We start from the raw sequence: 24,054 nt of genomic DNA, 5'->3' as shown, positions 1-24,054 counted from the left end.
AGAACGCCTCCACCGCCCGCCAAGAAAGTTGGCTCAGTTTTCACCGGCAACTATGTCTCCCTGACTCACCGTCGGGACTAGATGACGGAATGGATCCACCAAATCCAGCCACGAACCCAACCGCCTACTTTCGGCGAAGAAAGAGACCACCATCACCAAGCCCAGGGTCGCCATCCCCAAACTCTGATCCAACTAAGGATGCACACATCCATTAAGCAGGAGTACTAGGTTTTCTAATTTTGTTTAAGATTAAAGCATAGTACTCAAAATAAATTGCATGAGTACCAGGTCCAGCTTGGGACTCAACTATAAATAGGAAACTAATTCGCGTCCGTGGAGATTTGAACTCAGGTGTTGGGTTTGTACATCCACCCCCCAAACCCGTTAAGCTAAGCAGATGAACCATATAAATAATAAAGTGTGGCAACAACCAAATATATTTGCAAAAAAAACAAATATATGTCAAATTTTTGAACAGCATGGCAAATTGTGGCTACAAACAAAAATATGCTCATATATTTAACAATGGAAGAGCACGATGGAGTATCTAACTTCATGAGGAACACATCTAGTTTTTTTTTTGACAGGAAACATAGCTTTATTGATTAACTCTCATAGACTAAATTCGTCGACTATGGATAGATCTTCTGTTGGGATGTTGGTCGCTGAGATCAAGGCTTCTGGGCGAGGCTTCACGTCGATCTCGTTCCGACATGTGAAGCGTGTTTTTAATTAGGCAGCTCATTTGTTAGCTAAATCTAGCTTGGATGTAAACTCTAGTTGTGTTTTTTATTCTGTTCATCTAGTTTTTGTCAAAGGTTAACTGACGTACGCTATTGTACTAAATGAAGGCATATGTAACCATGTTACCCACAAGTATCGGTCTAAAACTAACATTTCAAGGTCTCGTGGATATATTTGTATCACGACTTTAAAAAATCTATAAAAAATACACAGTAGAGTCCTGCTTATTCGGTAAAAAAAAGTTGTATGCAATTGGTTACAACTCGGTCATTATAACATATATACCAGTCAGAACAATTATTGGAAGAAGAGTAGAACAATTATAGGAAGAAGAGCGAAGATCTTGTTTGACTTAGATGAACATTTTCCCTATATGGTCTCAAGGAAAAAAATATTTACTGTGATTCTTTATCGGTAGAAATATTTTATTTCAAAAGTAGATGTAGTATTATTTCATGTAGCTAAAATGTTTATATAACAATTATGAACATTTTTCATACATGGTGGAATATTCCTAATTGTCTGAACTTCTCGAAATGGGCTTTCGTCCCGCTATATTAATATAGCAACCAACCGATACAAGATAGCAAGCACCACTGGGGCAAACAGCACATCAAGCCCAAAATAAAGAAGAGAGAAAAGGTAAAAGAAACTAATGCCGACACCAATAGATCGAAGAAAACAAAGATATCCCGCAATCGCTGCACCCTCCGGAGAAGTCCCACCGCTTCCTAGCACATCAAGTCGCCGCATATAAGCAACACCTTCAACAAGGAAGCGACGATGTCACCGCTGCTGCCCGGACTCATCCTAGGGTTTCCCCCGGTATGTGGAGAGGATAGGGTAGGGGTACCCCCGAAGCCCTTCAGGAAGGAAAGGAGACACCCGCAGGCGTCACCGCGTCGGCGTCGAACAGGCCGGCAGGGATTTCTCCCGATCCCCTAAACCACCACTCCCTCAGACGACTCGGAGTGCTCCACCCAACTGCCACCAACCAGCATGCACCACCACGATCTTGAAGCCATCCTCGCTGTCTCACTGTGGTCCTAGACACGAGGCCTCGAGGGAAGGAAGGGCACAACAGGGTAAAGGGAAGCAGCGCCACAACCACGCGGGAGTGAACATCCTCCACCGCCAGCGCGGAAGCAGACCAGACGTGTCAGCAAAAACACACTGAGCCCAACCTAGCCCAACCGGGCCCAACCTGGCCCGTAAGGTTTCCGCCGCCACGCTGCAGCAGGCTGACGTGCAGCGCCGCCACCCACCGAACCCCACCGATGCCCCACGTCCACCTCCATGGAGTAGCATCCGGGCCTGAGGCAGCCCTCCCTAACCCAGATGGGGCCTAAAAGGTCTGGGCTACGAGGGTGCATCCAGCCGCATGTCGGCGACCGGCCGCCACCAAGCCACCGCGCTGCCCCGGCCCGCCGCCAAGGAGCAGCACCTTCGCCACAGGAGCCACCCGGCCGCGCCGGACCAGCAACTAGCCTAGGAACACCGCCGCGGGCGCCGAGCTCCGCGCCTCCTTGCCACGCGCGCGGGGAATGGCCGGTCGCCGCCGCCGGCACCGCACGAGCAACGCCCGATGGCACGCGCCGACGGCGGCAGAGGGGAGGGGGAGGAGAAGGGGGACGTGCAGCGGTGCGTAGGGTTGGCTCCCTCTCGCCCGCGCGCGGGGGGGGGGGGAGCGAGCGAAGCGGTATCCTTGTTCATGAACTTCAAATACATGTTTAATAGAATTCATTATTTTGGTAAGGTTACTTTATGAATTACATTATCTTATTTGTAGCATATAGCATGATACTCCCTATGTAAATATAAGGCGCACATTTTTCGCACGATCTTTGATGCACAACTTTGACCACTAATATATACTAAATATGTTGAGTGAGAATGTATAAATAATTGTTGGATTCGTCTCGTAATTCTCTTTCATTTCATAAATATCTATACAAATTTTGTGGACATATTATAAATATAAATCATAGTTAAAATCGTAAGACATTGACCAACGAAAGCTAAGAATACTTTATGATGAACGGACTACAAAATATGCAAAAAAAATCATAACACTAGATGCGCCAAATGGGCTTTTCACATCAGTCCTTCTGGCTTCGCTTTGTGCGACGCTCTACAAAGAGATCCTCGGGGCCCTTGGCGAATTGGCTGTCGTTGTAGTTTCAAGCAGAATAAAATCAACACTAAGACTTCTCCCATAAAGTTGACAGATGAATTCGTGCACGGAATCGTGTTAACGAATGATTGTGAAAAACACCAAGCAATCTGCAAACTGAAGGAATACATCGTAATTATAGAGTTCAAAGAACATCAGCTCAGACCTAACCTTCAGTTCAGGTCTAATACGCACATAGTAGAAAGAATTGTAAATTGCAGAAGCTATGTTCAGGTCTAACAAGCACATAGTAGAAAGAACTGTAAATTGCAATGTTCAGTTCAGTGCCGAGGATGATCTGGTTTACTTTGCGAAACGCTCATATGGGCCTTACCGGTAACCGGTTTCGGTCTTCTTTTCTTTTCGACCACTCCGTCAACTTTCGGCGAGTCTATTTTCCGAATTTGAATACGTCCAAAAAAATATTTTCCGAATTTGAACGAGGCTCGGACATCAGCTGCGATCGAGGCATCGAGCGCCCTGCTCCAGTCGGAATCGAATTTTCTGGCCGCGTCTTCAAATAGGAGCGTGACCCGTACGCCTCCTCTTCCTCAACACAAGTCCAGAACAGGAACGCAGCAAACACTGATCGGAGTAATACTACGAGACAAGCACATCGAATCGAGATCAACGATCCAGAGGCGCTGAACACGATGTCGGCCGCGCCGTCGAAGAAGGCCGCGAACCGGCTGGTGGTTGAGGAGGCGACCGACGACGACAACTCCATGTGCAAGCTCCACCCGGCCACCATGGAGAGCCTCTCGATATTCACTGGCGACGTCGTGCTGCTCAAGGGCAAGCGCCGCCGCAGCACGCTCTGCATCGCCATCGCCGACGACACATGCGAGGAGCACAAGATGAAGATCAACAAGGTGGTCCGCTCCAACCTGCGCGTCCGCGTCGCCGACGTCGTGTCCGTGCACCAGTGCCACGACGCCAGGCACGGGACGCGCGTGCACGTCCTGCCGGTGGACGACACCGTCGAGGGCATCACCGGCAGCCTCTTCGAATCGTACCTCAAGCCCTACTTCATGGACGCCTACCGGCCCGTCCGCAAGGGCGACCTCTTCCTCGTGCGCGGCGGCATGCGGAGCGTCGAGTTCAAGGTCATGGACATCGATCAGGGCGAGGACCTCGAGTACTGCATTGTGGCTGCCGACACGGAGATCTTCTGTGAGGGAGAGCCCGTGAAGAGGGAGGACGAGGAGAGGCTCGATGACGTCGGCTACGATGACGTGGGTGGTATGCGCAAGCAGATGACGCAGATAAGGGAGTTGGTCGAGCTGCCGCTCAGGCACCCGCAGCTCTTCAAGTCCATCGGCGTCAAGCCTCCCAAGGGCATCCTTCTCTACGGCCCTCCCGGCTCCGGCAAGACCCTCATCGCCCGCGCCGTGGCCAACGAGACCGGGGCCTTCTTCTTCTGCATCAACGGCCCGGAGATCATGTCCAAGATGGCCGGAGAGAGCGAGAGCAACCTCAGGAAGGCATTCGACGAGGCGGAGAAGAACGCGCCCTCCATCATCTTCATTGACGAGATCGACTCCATCGCTCCCAACAGGGAGAAGACCCACGGCGAGGTCGAGAGGCGTATCGTCTCCCAGCTGCTCACCTTGATGGACGGCATGAAGGCCCGCGCGCACGTCATCGTTATGGGCGCCACGAACCGCCCGAACAGCATCGACCCTGCCCTCCGGCGCTTTGGTAGGTTCGATCGCGAGATCGACATTGGCGTACCGGATGAGGTCGGCCGCCTCGAGGTCCTCCGCATCCACACCAAGAATATGAAGCTGGATGTTGACGTCAACTTGGAGGTGGTTGCCAAGGATACGCACGGCTACGTCGGTGCCGACTTGGCCGCGCTCTGCACCGAGGCGGCACTGCAATGCATCAGGGAGAAGATGGGCGTGATCGACCTAGAGGACGACACCATCGACGCGGAGATCTTGAACTCCATGGCCGTCACCAATGACCACCTTAAAACGGCTCTCGTCGGCACGAATCCATCTGCACTTCGGGAGACCGTCGTCGAGGTGCCCAACGTCAGCTGGAACGACATCGGCGGCCTCGACGGCGTCAAGAGGGAGCTCCAAGAGACCGTCCAGTACCCAGTGGAACATCCGGAGAAGTTTGAGAAGTTCGGCATGTCGCCTTCCAAGGGTGTCCTCTTCTACGGGCCACCGGGGTGCGGCAAAACCTTGCTGGCCAAGGCGATCGCTAATGAATGCCAGGCCAACTTCATCAGCATCAAGGGACCTGAGCTGCTCACGATGTGGTTTGGCGAGAGCGAGGCCAACGTTCGTGAGATCTTTGACAAGGCGCGCCAGTCTGCACCGTGCATCCTGTTCTTCGACGAGCTCGATTCCATCGCGATGCAAAGGGGCCGGAGCGTGGGCGACGCCGGCGGCGCGGCGGACAGGGTTCTGAACCAGCTGCTGACCGAAATGGACGGCATGAACGCCAAGAAGACGGTGTTCATCATTGGCGCCACCAACCGGCCTGACATCATCGACTCGGCGCTGCTCCGGCCCGGCCGCCTGGACCAGCTCATCTACATCCCCTTGCCCGACGAGGCCTCAAGGCACCAGATCTTCAAGGCCTGTCTCAGGAAGTCTCCCGTGGCCAAGGACGTCGACCTCGGTGCGCTCGCGAGGTTCACGGCAGGGTTCAGTGGCGCCGACATCACAGAGATCTGCCAGAGGGCGTGCAAGTATGCGATCAGGGAAGACATCGAAAAGGACATGGAGAGGCAGAGGCTGGGGAAAGATAGCATGGAGGTAGACTGTGTGCAGGAAGCAGAGGAGGTGGCTGAGATCAAGGCAGCTCACTTTGAGGAGTCAATGAAGTATGCAAGGAGGAGCGTGAGCGACGGCGACATCAGGAAGTACCAGGCCTTTGCTCAGACGCTCCAGCAGTCCAGAGGGTTCGGCACGGAGTTCCGCTTCCCGGCGCAGCCACAGGCGGCAGAAGCTGCTACCAACACCTTGGCGGCAGCTGATGAAGACGATCTGTACAATTGAGCCATCGTTATTAGAAACTTAAGTAGCATAGTTTCTGGTTTTTGTTCTGTTTCCTCCTGTCTGTTAGCATTTTGTTGGTACTCACTTTTTCGTATGTAGTAAGTATTTAAATCATATAAATAAACTGTCATGAAATAAGAAGCTCCCTGTTGGCCCAAAGAAAACATATGCGCACTTTTATTTTCAGCAAACTCTGAAACTACCCCGAGCCGTTAACTGAAACCTCGCTGTGGCAATTCAGAACAGATGAATTAATGTGAAATGTTTGAAATGACTAAATATGAAGAAACCTGAAGCCAAAGATTGTTTGGATCCTTTTAGTAGGATGTGTGTAAACTCTGAATATTAAAACCTGTGGCTCACAGCAGTCTTAGTTGCAGGGATTTTTTTTTTTGTCAAATTATCATATGGGCAGATCATAATATACACTTAGAAATCAGAACCAGCAAGAGGCAAGTTAAGGAGGGGTAGATTGTGCGTTTGTATGTAACTGTTATGAGACATATCTAACTTGGGTATACTGGTTCAAGTTATGGGGTTGGCTTTTCAATTGAACACGGGAAGGTTTACTTTGACTTAAAATTTGACAGCGTTCTTTCTTTTATGCTGATAAAGTGATAAAGTGCGCTAGAGGGAGTTGCAATCTACTGCATTGCTGCATCCTTCTTGCATTAATTCAGTAGTACTATCCGGTTGCCTTCGTGACTGTTTTTCGTGTGCTCCAAAAGATATTCTCATGTTTGCTAGGAATGTGTAGTTAATTGATGAAACTGTGTTCTGACCTCCTGATAGATTTTTCAAGGATAGATTGTGTGGTTTACATGTGTCTGAACAATAAAACTTAATAGTATGACTTTTTCTTCTGAAGTTTCTCTAAAGTAGCTCATCCTCGAGACTGAACGTTTTTTTTTTACATTGTATATGAATCTATCTAGACAGAATTACCTGTTCTTTAAACTATATATGCATGATTATTTTGGTATTTTACCATATAATTTACAGTAGTAAATGAAAAATTTTCTATATGATGTTACATGGTAATTAAAAGTTTCATGTAATAAACTAGCCTATTTGCATAGGATGTACATGCTAATTGTTTTAGTAATTCACTTTTTTTTTGTAAACTCGTGGGCCTTTCAGCCCTTTTATTTGCTTGGGCTATTTGATATTTGACTTGCGGGCCATGAATAAATTGGGCTAGTTTATGGTACAGGAAGAAAAACGGTGGGCTGATTCAACAGAATACGGGTTTTCTCCATTGATCGTTTTTTTGTTCAGGACATATAAATAGAAACGGGGAAAATAACAACATGTGTTCCTATTGATTAAGAAAAATCGACTGTTCACAAATTAGAAAACAACAGAATGTCAAGTAGAGTGCCCCTTGGCTTATCTCTGATGAAAGATTAGTACCTGTACATAGCGTCCCTCGTCACATAACAGTATCAGGAAAAAAAGGTTTATGACCATGCACAACATAATGGAACTAGAAAATCATCCGGGTACAGTAAACGGTGTGGTATGGTCTTAGAGCATCTCTAGCTAGACCCCCAAACCGTAAACCCCAAAACGACATATCTAGGTAACCCCAAACACGTTTTGCGGGCTGAAAAACGGCCCCGCAGCCCAGACCCGCAAAACACGGCCCGCATAACAGCATATTTAGCGCGTCTGGGCTGCGTGGCCATTTTTCAGCCCGCAACCAAAAACCGAAAACAAAGGGTTTATGCAAATCATCCGCTAATTCTCAATGAAGCAAAATAATCATGTAAAATAGATTGTTTAAAGTACTCAATCATACATGAAACACGGCACCAAAAGAAGATCGAACATCACAGTATCAAGGAGGAAAGTGATCACGTGTCACCGTCGGTTGCCGGCGCATCGACATGGCCGCCACCACTCGCCGTAGCATCTTCACCTCCGGCATTCATCTTGGCAGCCATGGCAGCGCGTGCAGCTTTCCTCCTTCGCGCCAATATCTGCGTCTTCGTAAGCTTCCACCACTCAAGGCTTGCCTCATCCATGCCAGTCGGTTTCATCATCATAGTGGCATTCTCCGCCGCGATGAGCTCCGCCATGGCCCGGTGCTCATCAGCGCGTGCTCTCCTCTCGTCGATCTCGGCCTTGCTCTTTGCATCCTCCCGGAGCGTGATCCATTTTGCCTCCTTCTCCTTGTTCTTCGCCTCCATCATCTCCTTCTTTGCCTCCAAAGTTTTTCATCACCAACAACTCTTTGGATTTGACCATAACATCAATCTTGAGAGACAATGATGCGGCCTCTCCTTGTTTATTGATCTTGTCCTTGGTTGTCTTTGCTCCATCCGGCCTCTTCTTGTTCTTCTTGGTCTCAAGCACATCATCCTCCTCCACATCCTCCAACTCGACAAGCTTATGCCTTGGCGGTGGCGCCTCTTGCTCCCTCAACGTCCATTTTGGATTGTGCTCAAGAAGGGTATAGCAATGAGGGAATTTAAGCGGCATGCCTTTCAACCCCAGCATTTACCGATACCTTATTTGCGCAATAGAATCCCAATCGCTAGCGTTGGTGCCGCTCAGTGGCGCGTTCCTCACGCCCTCAATGCAACCGGCCCACCGGTTGCACGCCGTCTTGATGGTATCCCATCGGTCTTGGAGTGGGCGGTAGGAGTGGGTCGGAGTAGAACAGAGAGGCGACATCAATTGGAAAAACTTGTCCTTGATGCGTTGCCAATACCTCTTTCCGGTTTGATCGTTACAGATCACGGCATCCATCGAAACCTCCTCCCAAGCCCGGATCAAGATCACATCTTCAAATTTGGTGTAGTTGCCGGACCGGATCGCTCTCCCTTTCTCCTTGGCCACCGCCCCATTGAACGCCCCTCTTCTATCTCTTCCAACTCATCTTCATCCTCGTCGTCGGCGTCTTCTTCTTCCTCAAACTCCTCGCACTCGAGTCCCTCCTCCAAACCATCATTGTAGTCACCGTAATCCGTAACCGGCGGAGAGTCGATGTCGACGGAAGCCTCATTGAGAACGTCAACGTACGACTCCGGCGAGACATCAACGACGGGTTCGTCGACCACCTTGCGCGCAACAGCTGGTGCCGATGGCGCCTTCGCCATCGTTGCCGTCAAAGCAGTCAGCGACACCATCTTGGATGCGGCTGGCTTCTTCGCAGCCTTCTTCGGCGCCGCCTTCTTCGGTGCCGGCACCGACGCCTTGTTGCCCGGCTGCTTCGCCCGCTTGGGCGGAACAGGAGGGGCAGCCGGTGCTGTCCCAGCCGCTTCCGCTTTTCGAGAGCAACAGCAGCGGGAGGCGCGTCGACCACGAGGCCCTCTGTGGCGGCTGGCGTGGCGGCACTAGATCCATATGCGGTCGGTGGAGCGGTCCGCGCGGCGCGGTCTGGCCTGGGAGCAACGACGGATTGATGGTGTACATGTCGGTGCGGGCGCACGGCTGCGGTGGCCGGAGAGGAGTGGAGGCGGCGAATCAGGAGCGGTAGGTGGGGTGGAAGCGGGAAAGGAACGAGCCGAAACTTCCTTCGTGCCAACGCGGGGGGAGAAGATGGGGTTCGCGCTCGCACAGCCTCCCCAACCCTGGAACTTGGGGTTTCCGCGGCGCGAAACGGGATACCCTGGAATTTTGGGGTCCGATGCGGTGTCTGAAATGTCCCTTTTTTCCCCTCCGAACCGGAAAACAGCGGTTATTATGGGGATGGGGTCCGATGGGGGATCTGCTAGATGCTCTTATGGGTCAAGAAAAGGCCATAGTCACATTGGCACAAAAAAAAAAGGCCATAGTCAGATTTTTTTATCCTGCACAGGCAGGAGCTCTGCTTATTTTTATTAAAGAAAAGGGAATGTAAAAACCACGTGAATTACAAGGAAGTTTGTAACCACTCACACACCACCTGCTCAAATAAGCAGGGCGAAACCACCAGAAAAAAATAAAACGGAACACCTGCACATTCACATGGGAGAAAGCTAAATCCACCATCTGAGCTTCCTCCCGGATAACAGTAGCCAATCTCTCCACCGGCAAGCTTAAATTCTGAAAAACGTGTCTCCCTATCTCTTCCATATATACCACACAATGTAGACATAAACCCTTGCATCTCTTCTAGCACTTTCACCTTTTTTAAACATAAGGCCTAGGCCCAGCTTTAAATTAATAAAACCATAAGAGTCATTACGGGAAAATCAGGCGCTGCCGTGCAGCATATCATTGCCGTGAGGCACCGCACGGCAAAGACTTCTTTGCCGTGCGACGCCAGAGGCACGCACGGCAAAGAATATGTGCACGGCAAAGTTACAGGGTGGCGCACGGCAAAGATACAGAGCACGGCAACCTCACCCGTGCCTCACGGCAACGTCCCCCCGCACGGCAAAGTCCCTCAAACACGCACGGCAAAGAAATCATGACGGCAAAGGCAAAAGAAGGCCGCACGGCAAAGAAACTGTGCTCGGCAAAGGACTGGGACGTTGCCGTGGGCTTCTCTTTGCCGTGAGGCCAGATAAAATGCATGGCAAAGGAGCCTTTGCCGTGCGACTCCTTCTTTGCCGTGCGCCATACTTCATTTTATTTGTTTTTCTTTCTATTTTATTTCATCTCATACTTATATTTATTTTTTTATTAGTTTCACTTTTTGATGAATATTTATTAGTGTTACTTAAGACAATGTGCAATACAAAATTACTCTCCATGTTCATCCCCCACATATATCAGGGTTTCGGAGCAATTAATACGCGCTTCGGAAAATCTGCTAAGTTTTATCGCCCAAATGTGAGGAAGGTCACACCGGGGAGCTACTTTTGCACAATTACACCTTGCATCACACTTTGACACATATCATAGGCCCACATGCAAGATTTGGTGGGGTTTCGCTGTTCCGGCGGTCGTTCTCCCCCTCCTAGCTCCCCCCAAAACAGCGGAACGCGTGCCTCGGCGGGTCTACCCCCCTAGATTTCTCCGCGCGAGGGTGCACCAATGTAACTTTTCATTCTTTTAGGTTTGTTTAGGACATATACACATGGAGAACCAAGATTGGGACCCTTTGGCACATATACCCGCAGCTAGAGCCATTATCACACGATCGAGGGTGTGCCTCGATCTACTGGTTAGGGTTTGGTGTAGGGTTAGGGCTAGGGTTTAGGGGTAGGGCTAGGGTTTAGGTTAAAGCTAAGTATTTATGGTTAGGTATAGGTTTAGGGTATAGGGTTAGGGTTAGGGTTTATGATGCATGGTTCTGCAGCTCCGGCGTCGTGGTTTAGGGTTTTAGAGGGGTTTTAGTGCTCGAAGCCTACCCAGTTTAGGGTTTAGGGTACCGGGGAGCTACTTTTGCACCATTAGACCTTGCACCACACTTTGACACATATAATAGGTCCACATGCAAGATTTGGTGGGGTTCCGGTGCTCCGGCGGTCGTTATCCCCCTCCTTCGCCCAAAACAGCGGAACATGTGCCCCGGCGGGTCTACCCCCCTAGATTTCTCCGCGCGAGGGTGCACCAATGTAACTTTTCATTCTTTTAGGTTTGTTTAGGACATATACACATGGAGAACCAAGATTGGGACCCTTTGGCACATATACCCGCAGCTCGAGCCATTATCACACGATCGAGGGTGTGCTCGATCTACTTGGTTAGGGTTTGGTGTAGGGTTAGGGCTAGGGTTTAGGGGGTAGGGCTAGGGTTTAGGTTCAAGGTAAGTATTTATGGTTAGGTATAGGTTTAGGGTATAGGGTTAGGTCTAGGGTTTATGATGCATGGTTTTGCAGCTCCGGTGCCGTGGTTTAGGGTTTTAGAGGGGTTTTAGTGCTCGAAGCCTCCCGGCTTAGGGTTTAGGGTACCGGGGAGCTACTTTTGCACCATTAGACCTTGCACCACACTTTTACACATATCATAGGTCCACATGCAAGATTTGGTGGGGTTCCGGTGCTCCGGCTGTCGTTCTCCCCCTCCTTCCCCCAAAACAGCGGAACGTGTGCCCCGGCGGGTCCACCCCCCTAGATTTCTCCGCGCGAGGGTGCACCAATGTAACTTTTCATTCTTTTAGGTTTGTTTAGGACATATACACATGGAGAACCAAGATTGGGACCCTTTGGCACATATATCCGCAGCTCGAGCCATTATCACACGATCGAGGGTGTGCCTGATCTACTGGTTAGGGTTTGGTGTACGGTTAGGGCTAGGGTTTAGGGGGTAGGGCTAGGGTTTTGGTTAAAGGTAAGTATTTATGGTTAGGTATAGGTTTAGGTTATAGGGTTAGGGTTAGGGTTTATGATGCATGGTTCTCACTAGCTCGGCGTCGTGGTTTAGGGTTTTAGAGGGGTTTTAGTGCTCGAAGCCTCCCAGCTTAGGGTTTAGGGTTTAGGGGAGCTACTTTTACACCATTAGACCTTGCACCACACTTTGACACATATCATAGGTCCACATGCAAGATTTGGTGGGGTTCCGGTGCTCCGGCGGTCGTTACCCCCTCCTTCCCCCAAAACAGCGGAACATGTGCCCCGGCGGGTCTACCCCCCTAGATTTCTCCGCGCGAGGGTGCACCAATGTAACTTTTCATTCTTTTAGGTTTGTTTAGGACATATACACATGGAGAACCAAGATTGGGACCCTTTGGCACATATACCCGCAGCTCGAGCCATTATCACACGATCGAGGGTGTGCCTGATCTACTGGTTAGGGTTTGGTGTAGGGTTAGGGCTAGGGTTTAGGGGGTAGGGCTAGGGTTTAGGTTCAAGGTAAGTATTTATGGTTAGGTATAGGTTTAGGGTATAGGGTTAGGGCTAGGGTTTATGATGCATGGTTTTGCGAGCTCCGGTGCCGTGGTTTAGGGTTTTAGAGGGGTTTTAGTGCTCGAAGCCTCCCGGTTTAGGGTTTAGGGTACCGGGGAGCTACTTTTGCACCATTAGACCTTGCACCACACTTTGACACATATCATAGGTCCACATGCAAGATTTGGTGGGGTTCCGGTGCTCCGGCGGTCGTTCTCCCCCTCCTTCCCCCAAAACAGCGGAACATGTGCCCCGGCGGGTCTACCCCCCTAGATTTCTCCGCGCGAGGGTGCACCAATGTAACTTTTCATTCTTTTAGGTTTTTTTAGGACATATACACATGGAGAACCAAGATTGGGACCCTTTGGCACATATACCCGCAGCTAGAGCCATTATCACACGATCGAGGGTGTGCCTGATCTACTGGTTAGGGTTTGGTGTAGGGTTAGGGCTAGGGTTTAGGGGTAGGGCTAGGGTTTAGGTTCAAGGTAAGTATTTATGGTTAGGTATAGGTTTAGGGTATAGGGTTAGGGTTAGGGTTTATGATGCATGGTTCTGCAGCTCCGGCGTCGTGGTTTAGGGTTTTAGAGGGGTTTTAGTGCTCGAAGCCTCCCCAGTTTAGGGTTTAGGGTTTAGGGGAGCTATTTTGCACCATTAGACCTTGCACCACACTTTGACACATATGATAGGTCCACATGCAAGATTTGGTGGGGTTCCGGTGCTCCGGCGGTCGTTATCCCCCTCCTTCCCCCAAAACAGCGGAACATGTGCCCCGGCGGGTCTACCCCCTAGATTTCTCCGCGCGAGGGTGCACCAATGTAACTTTTCATTCTTTTAGGTTTGTTTAGGACATATACACATGGAGAACCAAGATTGGTACCCTTTGGCACATATACCCGCAGCTCGAGCCATTATCACACGATCGAGGGTGTGCCTGATCTACTGGTTAGGGTTTGGTGTAGGGTTAGGGCTAGGGTTTAGGGGGTAGGGCTAGGGTTTAGGTTCAAGGTAAGTATTTATGGTTAGGTATAGGTTTAGGGTATAGGGTTTGTTTCTAGGGTTTATGATGCATGGTTTTGCAGCTCCGGTGCCGTGGTTTAGGGTTTTAGAGGGGTTTTAGTGCTCGAAGCCTCCCCAGTTTAGGGTTTAGGGTACCGGGGAGCTACTTTTGCACCATTAGACCTTGCACCACACTTTCACACATATCATAGGTCCACATGCAAGATTTGGTGGGGTTCCGGTGCTCCGGCGGTCGTTCTCCCCTCCCCCCCCAAAACAGCGGAACGTGTGCCCCGGTGGGTCTACCCCCCTAGATTTCTCCGCGCGAGGGTGCACCAATGTAACTTTTCATTCTTTTAGGTTTGTTTAGGACATATACACATGGAGAACCAAGATTGGGACCCTTTGGCACATATACCCGCAGCTAGAGCCATTATCACACGATCGAGGGTGTGCCTGATCTACTGGTTAGGGTTTGGTGTAGGGTTAGGGCTAGGGTTTAGGGGGTAGGGCTAGGGTTTAGGTTAAAGGTAAGTATTTATGGTTAGGTATAGGTTTAGGGTATAGGGTTAGGGTTAGGGTTTATGATGCATGGTTCTGCAGCTCGGCGTCGTGGTTTAGGGTTTTAGAGGGGTTTTAGTGCTCGAAGCCTACCCAGTTTAGGGTTTAGGGTACCGGGGAGCTACTTTTGCACCATTAGACCTTGCACCACACTTTGACACATATCATAGGTCCACATGCAAGATTTGGTGGGGTTCCGGTGCTCCGGCGGTCGTTATCCCCCTCCTTCCCCCAAAATAGCGGAACATGTGCCCCGACGGGTCTACCCCCTAGATTTCTCCGCGCGAGGGTGCACCAATGTAAATTTTCATTCTTTTAGGTTTGTTTAGGACATATACACATGGAGAACAAAGATTGGGACCCTTTGGCACATATACCCGCAGCTCGAGCCATGATCACACGATCGAGGGTGTGCCTGATCTACTGGTTAGGGTTTGGTGTAGGGTTAGGGCTAGGGTTTAGGGGGTAGGGGTAGGGTTTAGGTTCAAGGTAAGTATTTATGGTTAGGTATAGGTTTAGGGTATAGGGTTAGGGCTAGGGTTTATCATGCATGGTTTTGCAGCTCCGGTGCCGTGGTTTAGGGTTTTAGAGGGGTTTTAGTGCTCGAAGCCTCCCGGCTTAGGGTTTAGGGTACCGGGGAGCTACTTTTGCACCATTAGACCTTGCACCACACTTTCACACATATCATAGGTCCACATGCAAGATTTGGTGGGGTTCCGGTGCTCGGCGGTCGTTCTCCCCTCCTTCCCCCAAAACAATGGAACGTGTGCCCCGGCGGGTCTACCCCCTAGATTTCTCCGCGCGAGGGTGCACCAATGTAACTTTTCATTCTTTTAGGTTTGTTTAGGACATATACACATGGACAACCAAGATTGGGACCCTTTGGCACATATACCCGCAGCTCGAGCCATTATCACACGATCGAGGGTGTGCTCGATCTACTCGGTTAGGGTTTGGTGTAGGGTTAGGGCTAGGGTTTAGGGGGTAGGGCTAGGGTTTAGGTTCAAGGTAAGTATTTATGGTTAGGTATAGGTTTAGGGTATAGGGTTAGGGCTAGGGTTTATGATGCATGGTTTTGCAGCTCCGGTGCCGTGGTTTAGGGTTCTAGAGGGGTTTTAGTGCTCGAAGCATCCCCAGTTTAGGGTTTAGGGTACCGGGGAGCTACTTTTGCACCATTAGACCTTGCACCACACTTTGACACATATCATAGGTCCACATGCAAGATTTGGTGGGGTTCCGGTGCTCGGCGGTCGTTCTCCCCTCCTTCCCCCAAAACAGCGGAACGTGTGCCCCGGCGGGTCTACCCCCCTAGATTTCTCCGCGCGAGGGTGCACCAATGTAAATTTTCATTCTTTTAGGTTTGTTTAGGACATATACACATGGAGAACCAAGATTGGGACCCTTTGGCACATATACCCGCAGCTCGAGCCATTATCACACGATCGAGGGTGTGCCTGATCTACTGGTTAGGGTTTGGTGTAGGGTTAGGGCTAGGGTTTAGGGGTAGGGCTAGGGTTTAGGTTAAAGGTAAGTATTTATGGTTAGGTATAGGTTTAGGGTATAGGGTTAGGGTTAGGGTTTATGATGCATGGTTCTGCAGCTCGCGTCGTGGTTTAGGGTTTTAGAGGGGTTTTAGTGCTCGAAGCCTCCTCAGCTTTAGGTTTAGGGTTTAGGGGAGCTACTTTTTCACCATTAGACCTTGCACCACACTTTGACACATATCATAGGTCCACATGCAAGATTTGGTGGGGTTCCGGTGCTCCGGCGGTCGTTCTCCCTCCTTCCCCCAAAACAACGGAACATGTGCCCTGCTGGTCTACCCCCCTAGATTTCTCCGCGCGAGGGTGCACCAATGTAACTTTTCATTCTTTTAGGTTTGTTTAGGACATATACACATGGAGAACCAAGATTGGGACCCTTTGGGACATATACCCGCAGCTCGAGCCATTATCACACGATCGAGGGTGTGCCTGATCTACTGGTTAGGGTTTGGTGTAGGGTTAGGGCTAGGGTTTAGGGGTAGGGCTAGGGTTTAGGTTCAAGGTAAGTATTTATGGTTAGGTATAGGTTTAGGGTATAGGGTTAGGGCTAGGGTTTATGATGCATGGTTTTACAGCTCCTGTGCCGTGGTTTAGGGTTTTAGAGGGGTTTTAGTGCTCGAAGCCTCCCCGGCTTAGGGTTTAGGGTACCTGGGAGCTACTTTTGCACCATTAGACCTTGCACCACACTTTCACACATATCATAGGTCCACATGCAAGATTTAGTGGGGTTCCGGTGCTCGGCGGTCGTTCTCCCCCTCCTTCCCCCAAAACAGGCGGAACGTGTGCTCCGGCGGGTCTACCCCCTAGATTTCTCCGCGAGGGTGCACCAATGTAACTTTTCATTCTTTTAGGTTTGTTTAGGACATATACACATGTAGAACCAAGATTGGGACCCTTTGGCACATATACCCGCAGCTCGAGCCATTATCACACGATCGAGGGTGTGCTCGATCTACTCGGTTAGGGTTTGGTGTAGGGTTAGGGCTAGGGTTTAGGGGGTAGGGCTAGGGTTTAGGTTAAAGGTAAATATTTATGGTTAGGTATAGGTTTAGGGTATAGGGTTAGGGTTAGGGTTTATGATGCATGGTTCTGCATCTCCGGCGTCGTGGTTTAGGGTTTTAGAGGGGTTTTAGTGCTCGAAGCCTCCCCAGTTTAGGGTTTAGGGTTTAGGGGAGCTACTTTTGCACCATTAGACCTTGCACCACACTTTCACACATATCATAGGTCCACATGCAAGATTTGGTGGGGTTCCGGTGCTCCGGCGGTCGTTCGCCCCCTCCTTCCCCCAAAACAGCGGAACGTGTGCCCCGGCGGGTCTACCCCCTAGATTTCTCCGCGCGAGGGTGCACCAATGTAACTTTTCATTCTTTTAGGGTTAGGTATAGGTTTAGGGTTTAGGGTTAGGGTTAGGGTTTATGATGCATGGTTTTGCAGCTCCGGTGTATCAACTCCGGTGTGTCAGCACGTGTAGTCACTGACTACTGCATGCCGGCCTGGCATGACATGATACGATCTACTGAGGAGGGTCAAGGTAAAGATATTTGAATAGCCTTTATTCTTGCTCTGCTAATTTGAGCATGCATTCATTCATTTCATAGCATGGTACACATTTTCCTCCTTCTCTTCATGATCGAGTCTTATTTACGGCTTTCTCTCAAGGATCAGACCCACGTGAAAATGTAATACAATAATTATACAAGTTAGTAGTTGTATTCTATGTAACCTCCTACAATGGTTTTGAGTGAACCAAAGCATACTATCTAGCCTCAAATCACTTATATCAATGTCAGCACTAAAGGGTACAAAATCATCCTAGCACCCTTATAAATGAAATGGTAAAAAAAATTCGTTGCCGTGCGCAGGCGCACGGCAAAGAAGCCTGCCGCACGGCAAAGGCTGCCCTGCGCACGGCAAAGACGCCCCGCACGGCAAAGGTTCTACGCCGCACGGCAAAGAAGCCCGCACGGCAAAGTTCGCGGATAAGATCTGGCCGGGACGCGCCCTGAGCCACAAAAACGCCCGGTCGACTCTCTCCTCGCTGCCACCCCCGCGCCGCCGCCACACGCACGCAGGCCGCACGCCGCCGCCTCGATCTCCGTCGCTGCCGCGCGCTGCTGCTACTCCCCCGCCGCCGCTGCTACTGCTACTCCCCCGCCCCTTCCCTGCCGCCGCCGTTGCTGCTCCCCACCCGCCATTGCTGCTCCCCACCCGCGCGCCATTGCTGCTCGCCGGCAGGCCGCCGCTGCTGCTCCCCACGGTCGCCGGCGCCACCACCCGAGCCGCCACCACTCGCTCCTCGCTCACCTCCCGCGCCGGCCACCACCAGAGGAGGGTAAGGTATACATGTGCCTCTTCTTTTTTTTCAAATTTTCATATTACTTATTGTATTTAGGGTAGTTAAAAAATATTATGCATGCTAATTAGTAGTTACAATAAATATGCATGAAAAATAGGGTATTTTAGTATAGAAATTATTTTAGGAAGTGGAGGGCACAATTGATTAGAAATATTGTATTTACAATAGTGGGATTTAGAGCAAACAAATGGTCATATGATAACCATATATATGCTTGTAAATATTCATTTTTCCGCATTTGCGTACGATGTTTCGAGGTGGACACGTGGGCTGGCGTTGTCGGGTGCTTGAGGAGCGTTGCTCGGAGGGACCGCTTTACTCGGAGGGGATTTTGCTCGGAGGGTTGTCGATCTTCTTCGCCGGCTGTCGATCACGCTTCGAGGGTGAGAATCCGTTCGCCTCTTTTGTACCTAGGTTTTTTTTTGTGTCTAGATCACCAAGTCTCGTCGCGATACCTAGGCGTCTCTTCCCGACCGTAAGTGGTTACACTGGATAAATATGCATTAGTGGTCTCGCATATTATGAACCGTAACTCTTACGGCATTTATCGGGACAGCCGGCGGATGCGTAGCTGGGCACGTTCTCGTGCATGCCCGATCCGAGACATGATTTCGGTAGCGCCTCCCGTTGTTCTCCGGATGCACACCCTCTCGGCTTTTGCCGAGATGTGTATCGGGAGAGCAACTGGGAGGTGCCGCCGAAATTCCGTCTCGGATCGGGGTTGAGCTCGGGAGAACGTACTCAATCTCACGGATCCGGCGGCTGCTAGGAGCCCACCTAGTAGAGTTTCAGGTTGATGCACGCGTAAAATAAATAAATATATGATGCATTTATTCCCTATTTGATATATAAATGCTATGTTCGTCTGTTTTGTTGCTGATTAGAGGATGGATAATCGTGGCTGGATGTACGATGGCAGAATCAGTCAGTGGAACTATACTGATGAATGGGGAGAAAAGACCGAGCGCTTTGTGGATAGGGCGTTTGCCATCCCTAGCAGACCTATAAGTGTTTGGTGCCCTTGTAGTAAGTGCGCTAACCGAAAGGCACAGGACAAGGAAACTATGAGTATGCACCTGATCAAGTTTGGGTTCACACCGTCCTACAGGATTTGGACTTACCATGGAGAAAAGGCAAAGAAACGTGCTAGGAAGGAGGTGCGGCATTCAACCTAGGGGGAATATGACACCGGTTTTGATAGGTGCTTAGAAAACTTGGCTAATGGTAATGTGCCCGAAAGCCCTCATGTAGAGGTGGAGACACCTCAGGATGCGGAGACAAGTGAGGACCCGAGGAAAACACAAAGGAGTATTATGAGGCTCTGTTTGCTTCGCAGAACCCCTACATGAAAATACAGAGGTTACCCAACTAGATGCCATCGCTCGCCTTATGGCCTTGAAGTGCCATAGGAACTTGTGCAGAGATGGGTTCGATGAACTTCTGGTCACCGTAGGCAGCCTTCTGCCGAAAGGGCACCTCTTGCCGCAAAACTTTAACTATTCGACCAAATTGCTCAAGACCTTAAGATGTCATCTCGGCAGATACACGCTTGTCCAAAGGGATGCATGCTATTCGGAGAGGAGCACGCCGACACAAATTATTGCATCAAATGCAATTCCTCTAGGTACTTTGAGGTAGACCGCAATGGTGATGGTCGAAGAGGCGCACCACGGTTGCCAAGAATATCCTCCGCTATCTTCTAGTTCTACCGAGGATCCAACGGCTCTTCATGACCGAGGATACCGCCTACCGATGAGGTGGGCCGTGGAAGGAAACAGATACACCGACAAGATGATACATCCGTTCTGATGGTACCGCATGGAAGAACTTTGTCAAGAAATTTCCACCGAAAGCGTGTGATCCGAGGAGCGTAGCAGCTTGCGATATCAACCGATGGGTTCAATCCATATGGTATGTCGGCTGCAGATACGCTTGTTGGCCGGTGTTTGTTATTCCCATGAACCTCCCCCCGGCGTCCGCATGAGATCGTAGAACATGTTTGTGTCGATGATAATCCCGTGGCCCAAATACCCGGTAAGAACATGAATGTGTACCCGGAACCGCCGGTGGATGACTTGGTTCGTGGCTGGGAAGGTCGCGGGATCCGAACATATGACGCATCAAAGAAGGAGTACTTCAATATGTATGTGTGGTACCACACGTCCCCGCATGACCCGCCAGCACGTGCTTTGTTCCACGGGTGGTGTACACATGGGAAGTGGCCTTGCCCACGATGCGAGCAGTGCCGTGACTTTCTTCCGGCTAAACAAGGGAGGCAAGTATTCATGCTTTGATGAAGCTCTGACGGCTCCTTGAGCGGAGGCATGCATACATGAGTGATGTAAAGAGCTTCAAGAAAGGCCGTGTTGTCCGTGGCCCGAAGCCAATTCCGAAGACCGGAACGGAAATCAAGGCCGAGTTAGATGCTCTTAAGCCTAGCCCTGATGGGAATGGTTTCTTGGGATATGGGGAGACACACCAATGGACTCACAAGCCGTGCTTATGGAAGCTCCCTTACTTTGAGTTTCTCGAGCTCCCGCATAACATTGATGTAATGCACACCGAGAAGAATATCGGTGAAGCCATTTGGAGCACGATTGTGGACACCGAGAAGACGAAGGATAACATAAAGGCTCGAATTGATCAAGAAATGTGGTGCGATAGGCCGGAGTTGAACATGCAGCCACCTCATGGTGCCAAAAACTTGGACTAAGCCACACGCTCCATTCTCGCCTCACAAAGGCCCAAAAAGGGAGGTCTTCCAATGGATGAAGGACTCCTTGTTTTTCCCTAATGGGTTCGCAGCCAACTGGATGAGGGGTCTGAACATTGAAACGTTGCGAGTACAAGGGCTGAAGAGTCATGACTACCACATATGGCTTGAGCGGATAATGCCGGTGATGATTCGAGGCTACGTCCCTGAGAAGACTTGGCGAGTGCTAGCGAGGTTGAGTTTTTTCTTCCGCCAGATTTGTGCTAGGGAGTTAGACACTAAAGTGATTGAGAAGCTGGATGAAGAGGCACCCGTGTTGCTTTGCGATCTAGAGAAGATCTTTCCTCCAGGGTTCTTTAATCCGATGCAACATATGATCCTGCACCTCGCTGGAGGAATGCTTAAAGGGGGGCCGAATTGGGCCGCTAGCGGCTTGGTCCCGAGAGAGAAACACAAAAGCTTCGTCAAATGACTCGGCAATAAATGCAAGATCGAAGCATCCATAGCCGAGGCGAGCCCCGAACGTGGAGGTGGCAAACTTCACCACTAAGCACTATGATCCCAACATTCCCACAAAGCACAACCCGGTCCTCCGTTACAATGCCGCCAACAATGAAGAAGTACCCAAGCTTAGCATCTTCGTGGGGCTTGGTGGCAAGTCAAGTGGCTCGAAGCCGTACGGAACGGACCTGCAGGAGCGGACCTTGATCCACTCGTATGTCTTGAACACCATGGTCGAAGTGAAGCCGTACATCGAGTAAGTGCGAACCATTTAGTTATTCGCAAACATTCACTCGTATTTGCGTGGCTAACTCTTCCTCTTTTCATCGGTATAGGCAATTCAAGGCTATACATTGGAAGAATACCCACAGGGAGCCTACCCCTGAAGAATCCAAGCAAATTTTCGATAAGGGCGGCGGTTTCGGCTTTCGTAGCTGGTTCCGTAATTTGGTACTTTTCTATCCAAATTAGCTAGCACTTCCGACATTTATCGGTCATTTCTCGTTCTAAACTTCTCGTGCTAAACTTGTAGGCAAGAACTGACAAAGAGATGAAGTCAGAGCTAAGAAAAATTGCTAGGGGCTTTGACCATTCCCTCGAAGCGTTCAACTCCTACGACGTGAACGGGTATCGCTTCCAGACCCATAAATACACAACAAGCCGGCCCAACGCGAAGACAATAAATAGCGGGGTGGTATGTCAAGGTGACGATGGGCTCCATTACTATGGAAGAGTCGAGGATATATACGAGCTGAATTACGGGTTTCGTAAAGGGCTAAATCCCGTCGTCTTCAAATGTCATTGGTTTGACCCACGCTCGGGTGAGACGGGATCCTGAAATTGGGTTGGTCGAAGTTGAAAGGAACTCTGTTTATAAGGAAGAGGATGTGTACATCTTGGCTACCCAGGCCTTTCAAGTATTCTATCTCCCGTACGCGTGCGAAACCCGACAAAACGTCTACATGGATGGGATGTTGTGATGACGGTGCCTTCACGCAATAGGCCGCCCCCGCCAAACAAGGACGATTACCGCCGCGTAGACCCCTCAGCAAAGAGTGTCGAGTTCTATCAGGAAGAAGGGATCCCCGGGCATTTCACCATCGCCTTGCCGACTATCGATGACATGGTCGTAGACGATGAACAAGAAGATGCGGGCATGGATGGGGACAATGCAGAAGATGAAGCTGAGGATGTTTGTGCCCCGGAAGATCTGAGTTTGCTCGAGGCGTTCAGAGCAGGGATTGACCTCCATGCAGATGGACCACCTCCAGGTTTCATTGATGATTATTGGTTCGCCGAGCCTGATGACGATGAGGAGACACGCGGTCCAATCACGGATGGCGACACAGGCTACTGATCTATGTAGTAGTAATTGTGAGGCTAGCCTGTTTGTAATAACTCTGTGTAATAGTGATTGTCTAGCTAGATTATTTGTAAGAACGCCGTGCTATGTTTGAGAGAACTCTATGCTAGCTATTTGTTGCTTCCACTAATTAATGTTCATCCTTTTGCATTATTGTTGCTTTCATTAATGTTCATCTACTTATATTTCGTTGCTTTCACTAATATTTATCTCTTTACAATATTGCGTACTAATAAACCACTCTCTTCATTTGTGTTTGCAGGTGATTGAAGCATGCCGCCAAAAAAAAGGGGTGGCGGTCTTAAAAAGAAGCTCAAGGACTTGGTAGGTGTAGGGACTTCGAGGCGGGGCCGAGCTACTACCCCCCCTCCTAGCCCCCCTCCCACAGGGCGGCCGCGTAGGAAGAATGCGACACGGGTACTCACTCCTAGTCCTAGCCCCCCTCCCGCAGCCGATGATGATGACGAGGAGGAGGACCAGGAGCACCACGGGGGTGGGGAGGACCAGGAGGAGGAGGGGGTGGGGAGGACCAGGAGGAGGAGGAGGGGGACGAGGAGGACCTCTCGGAGGATGAGGGGTTGGGGAACTTAGTGTTCGATCCTGATCAAAGCCTACATTGGAAAGCGCCGGAGGATTACCAGTACGTTCCAGCTGTGGAGAGGCTGAGGCCACGTGATAGGAAGCCATATCGGCGTGGGATAACACAGCTCCCCGCGCTGAAGGACTGGCGCTACAGGCACGTTGTTCTACAGCCCTATGGAAGGAGGTACATGTTAATTTTTGGCATTTCGTTATCGCAATTTTGTCATTATCAAAATTACTATCACATACATATTGATGTTGTCGTTTCATGGTGCAGCTCGTTTCAGTATGAAGACCCGTCGCAGAGACCGCCACGTGGGTACTCGAACATCCTTGGGGGCCTACTTAGATGGTATTTCCCTGGGATAGTCAATCTCCCTACTGGTGGCTGTGACGTAGCTTGGAGGTGGGCGCACTACAGCCTCGCGGAAGATCCTCTTGGCCGCGGCACCGCGGCGGATTTGGTTGTTGCCAAATTCTGGGTACGTGACTTTTGACTTCTTACCATTCATACACTCTCCTTGGTTCACAATAATTGCACTAATGCCCCTTGTTTTACCTATGTGCATGGTTGCGTAAATACTTCAAGAGGGCCGAGGGCAAGGAGAATGCGTGCGATGATGTCCTACACCAGCTTGCAAGGAAGAGGGTGACCGGCATGCACTACGAGGCACGTGTTCAATGCGTCCGCGACGGCACGCCGACCGCTTCGTCCACATGACTAAGGAGGACGCTCGCGACACGCT

General features: G+C 50.2%; 1 protein-coding gene across 1 annotated transcript; it reads left to right on the top strand.

Moving 5' to 3' along the window:
- Window positions 1-3,570: 3,570 nt before the first annotated feature.
- On the top strand, window positions 3,571-5,934 carry LOC124663927 (cell division cycle protein 48 homolog). The gene has a single exon (XM_047201557.1). It carries the CDS (start codon window positions 3,571-3,573, stop codon window positions 5,932-5,934), a length of 2,364 nt encoding a protein of 787 aa, XP_047057513.1.
- The last annotated feature ends 18,120 nt before the right edge of the window (window positions 5,935-24,054 follow it).

The sequence above is a fragment of the Lolium rigidum genome, chromosome 6, assembly GCF_022539505.1.
Source record: "Lolium rigidum isolate FL_2022 chromosome 6, APGP_CSIRO_Lrig_0.1, whole genome shotgun sequence".
In the NCBI taxonomy this organism is placed as follows: domain Eukaryota; kingdom Viridiplantae; phylum Streptophyta; class Magnoliopsida; order Poales; family Poaceae; genus Lolium; species Lolium rigidum.
This window is presented reverse-complemented; position numbering and strand designations above follow the sequence as displayed.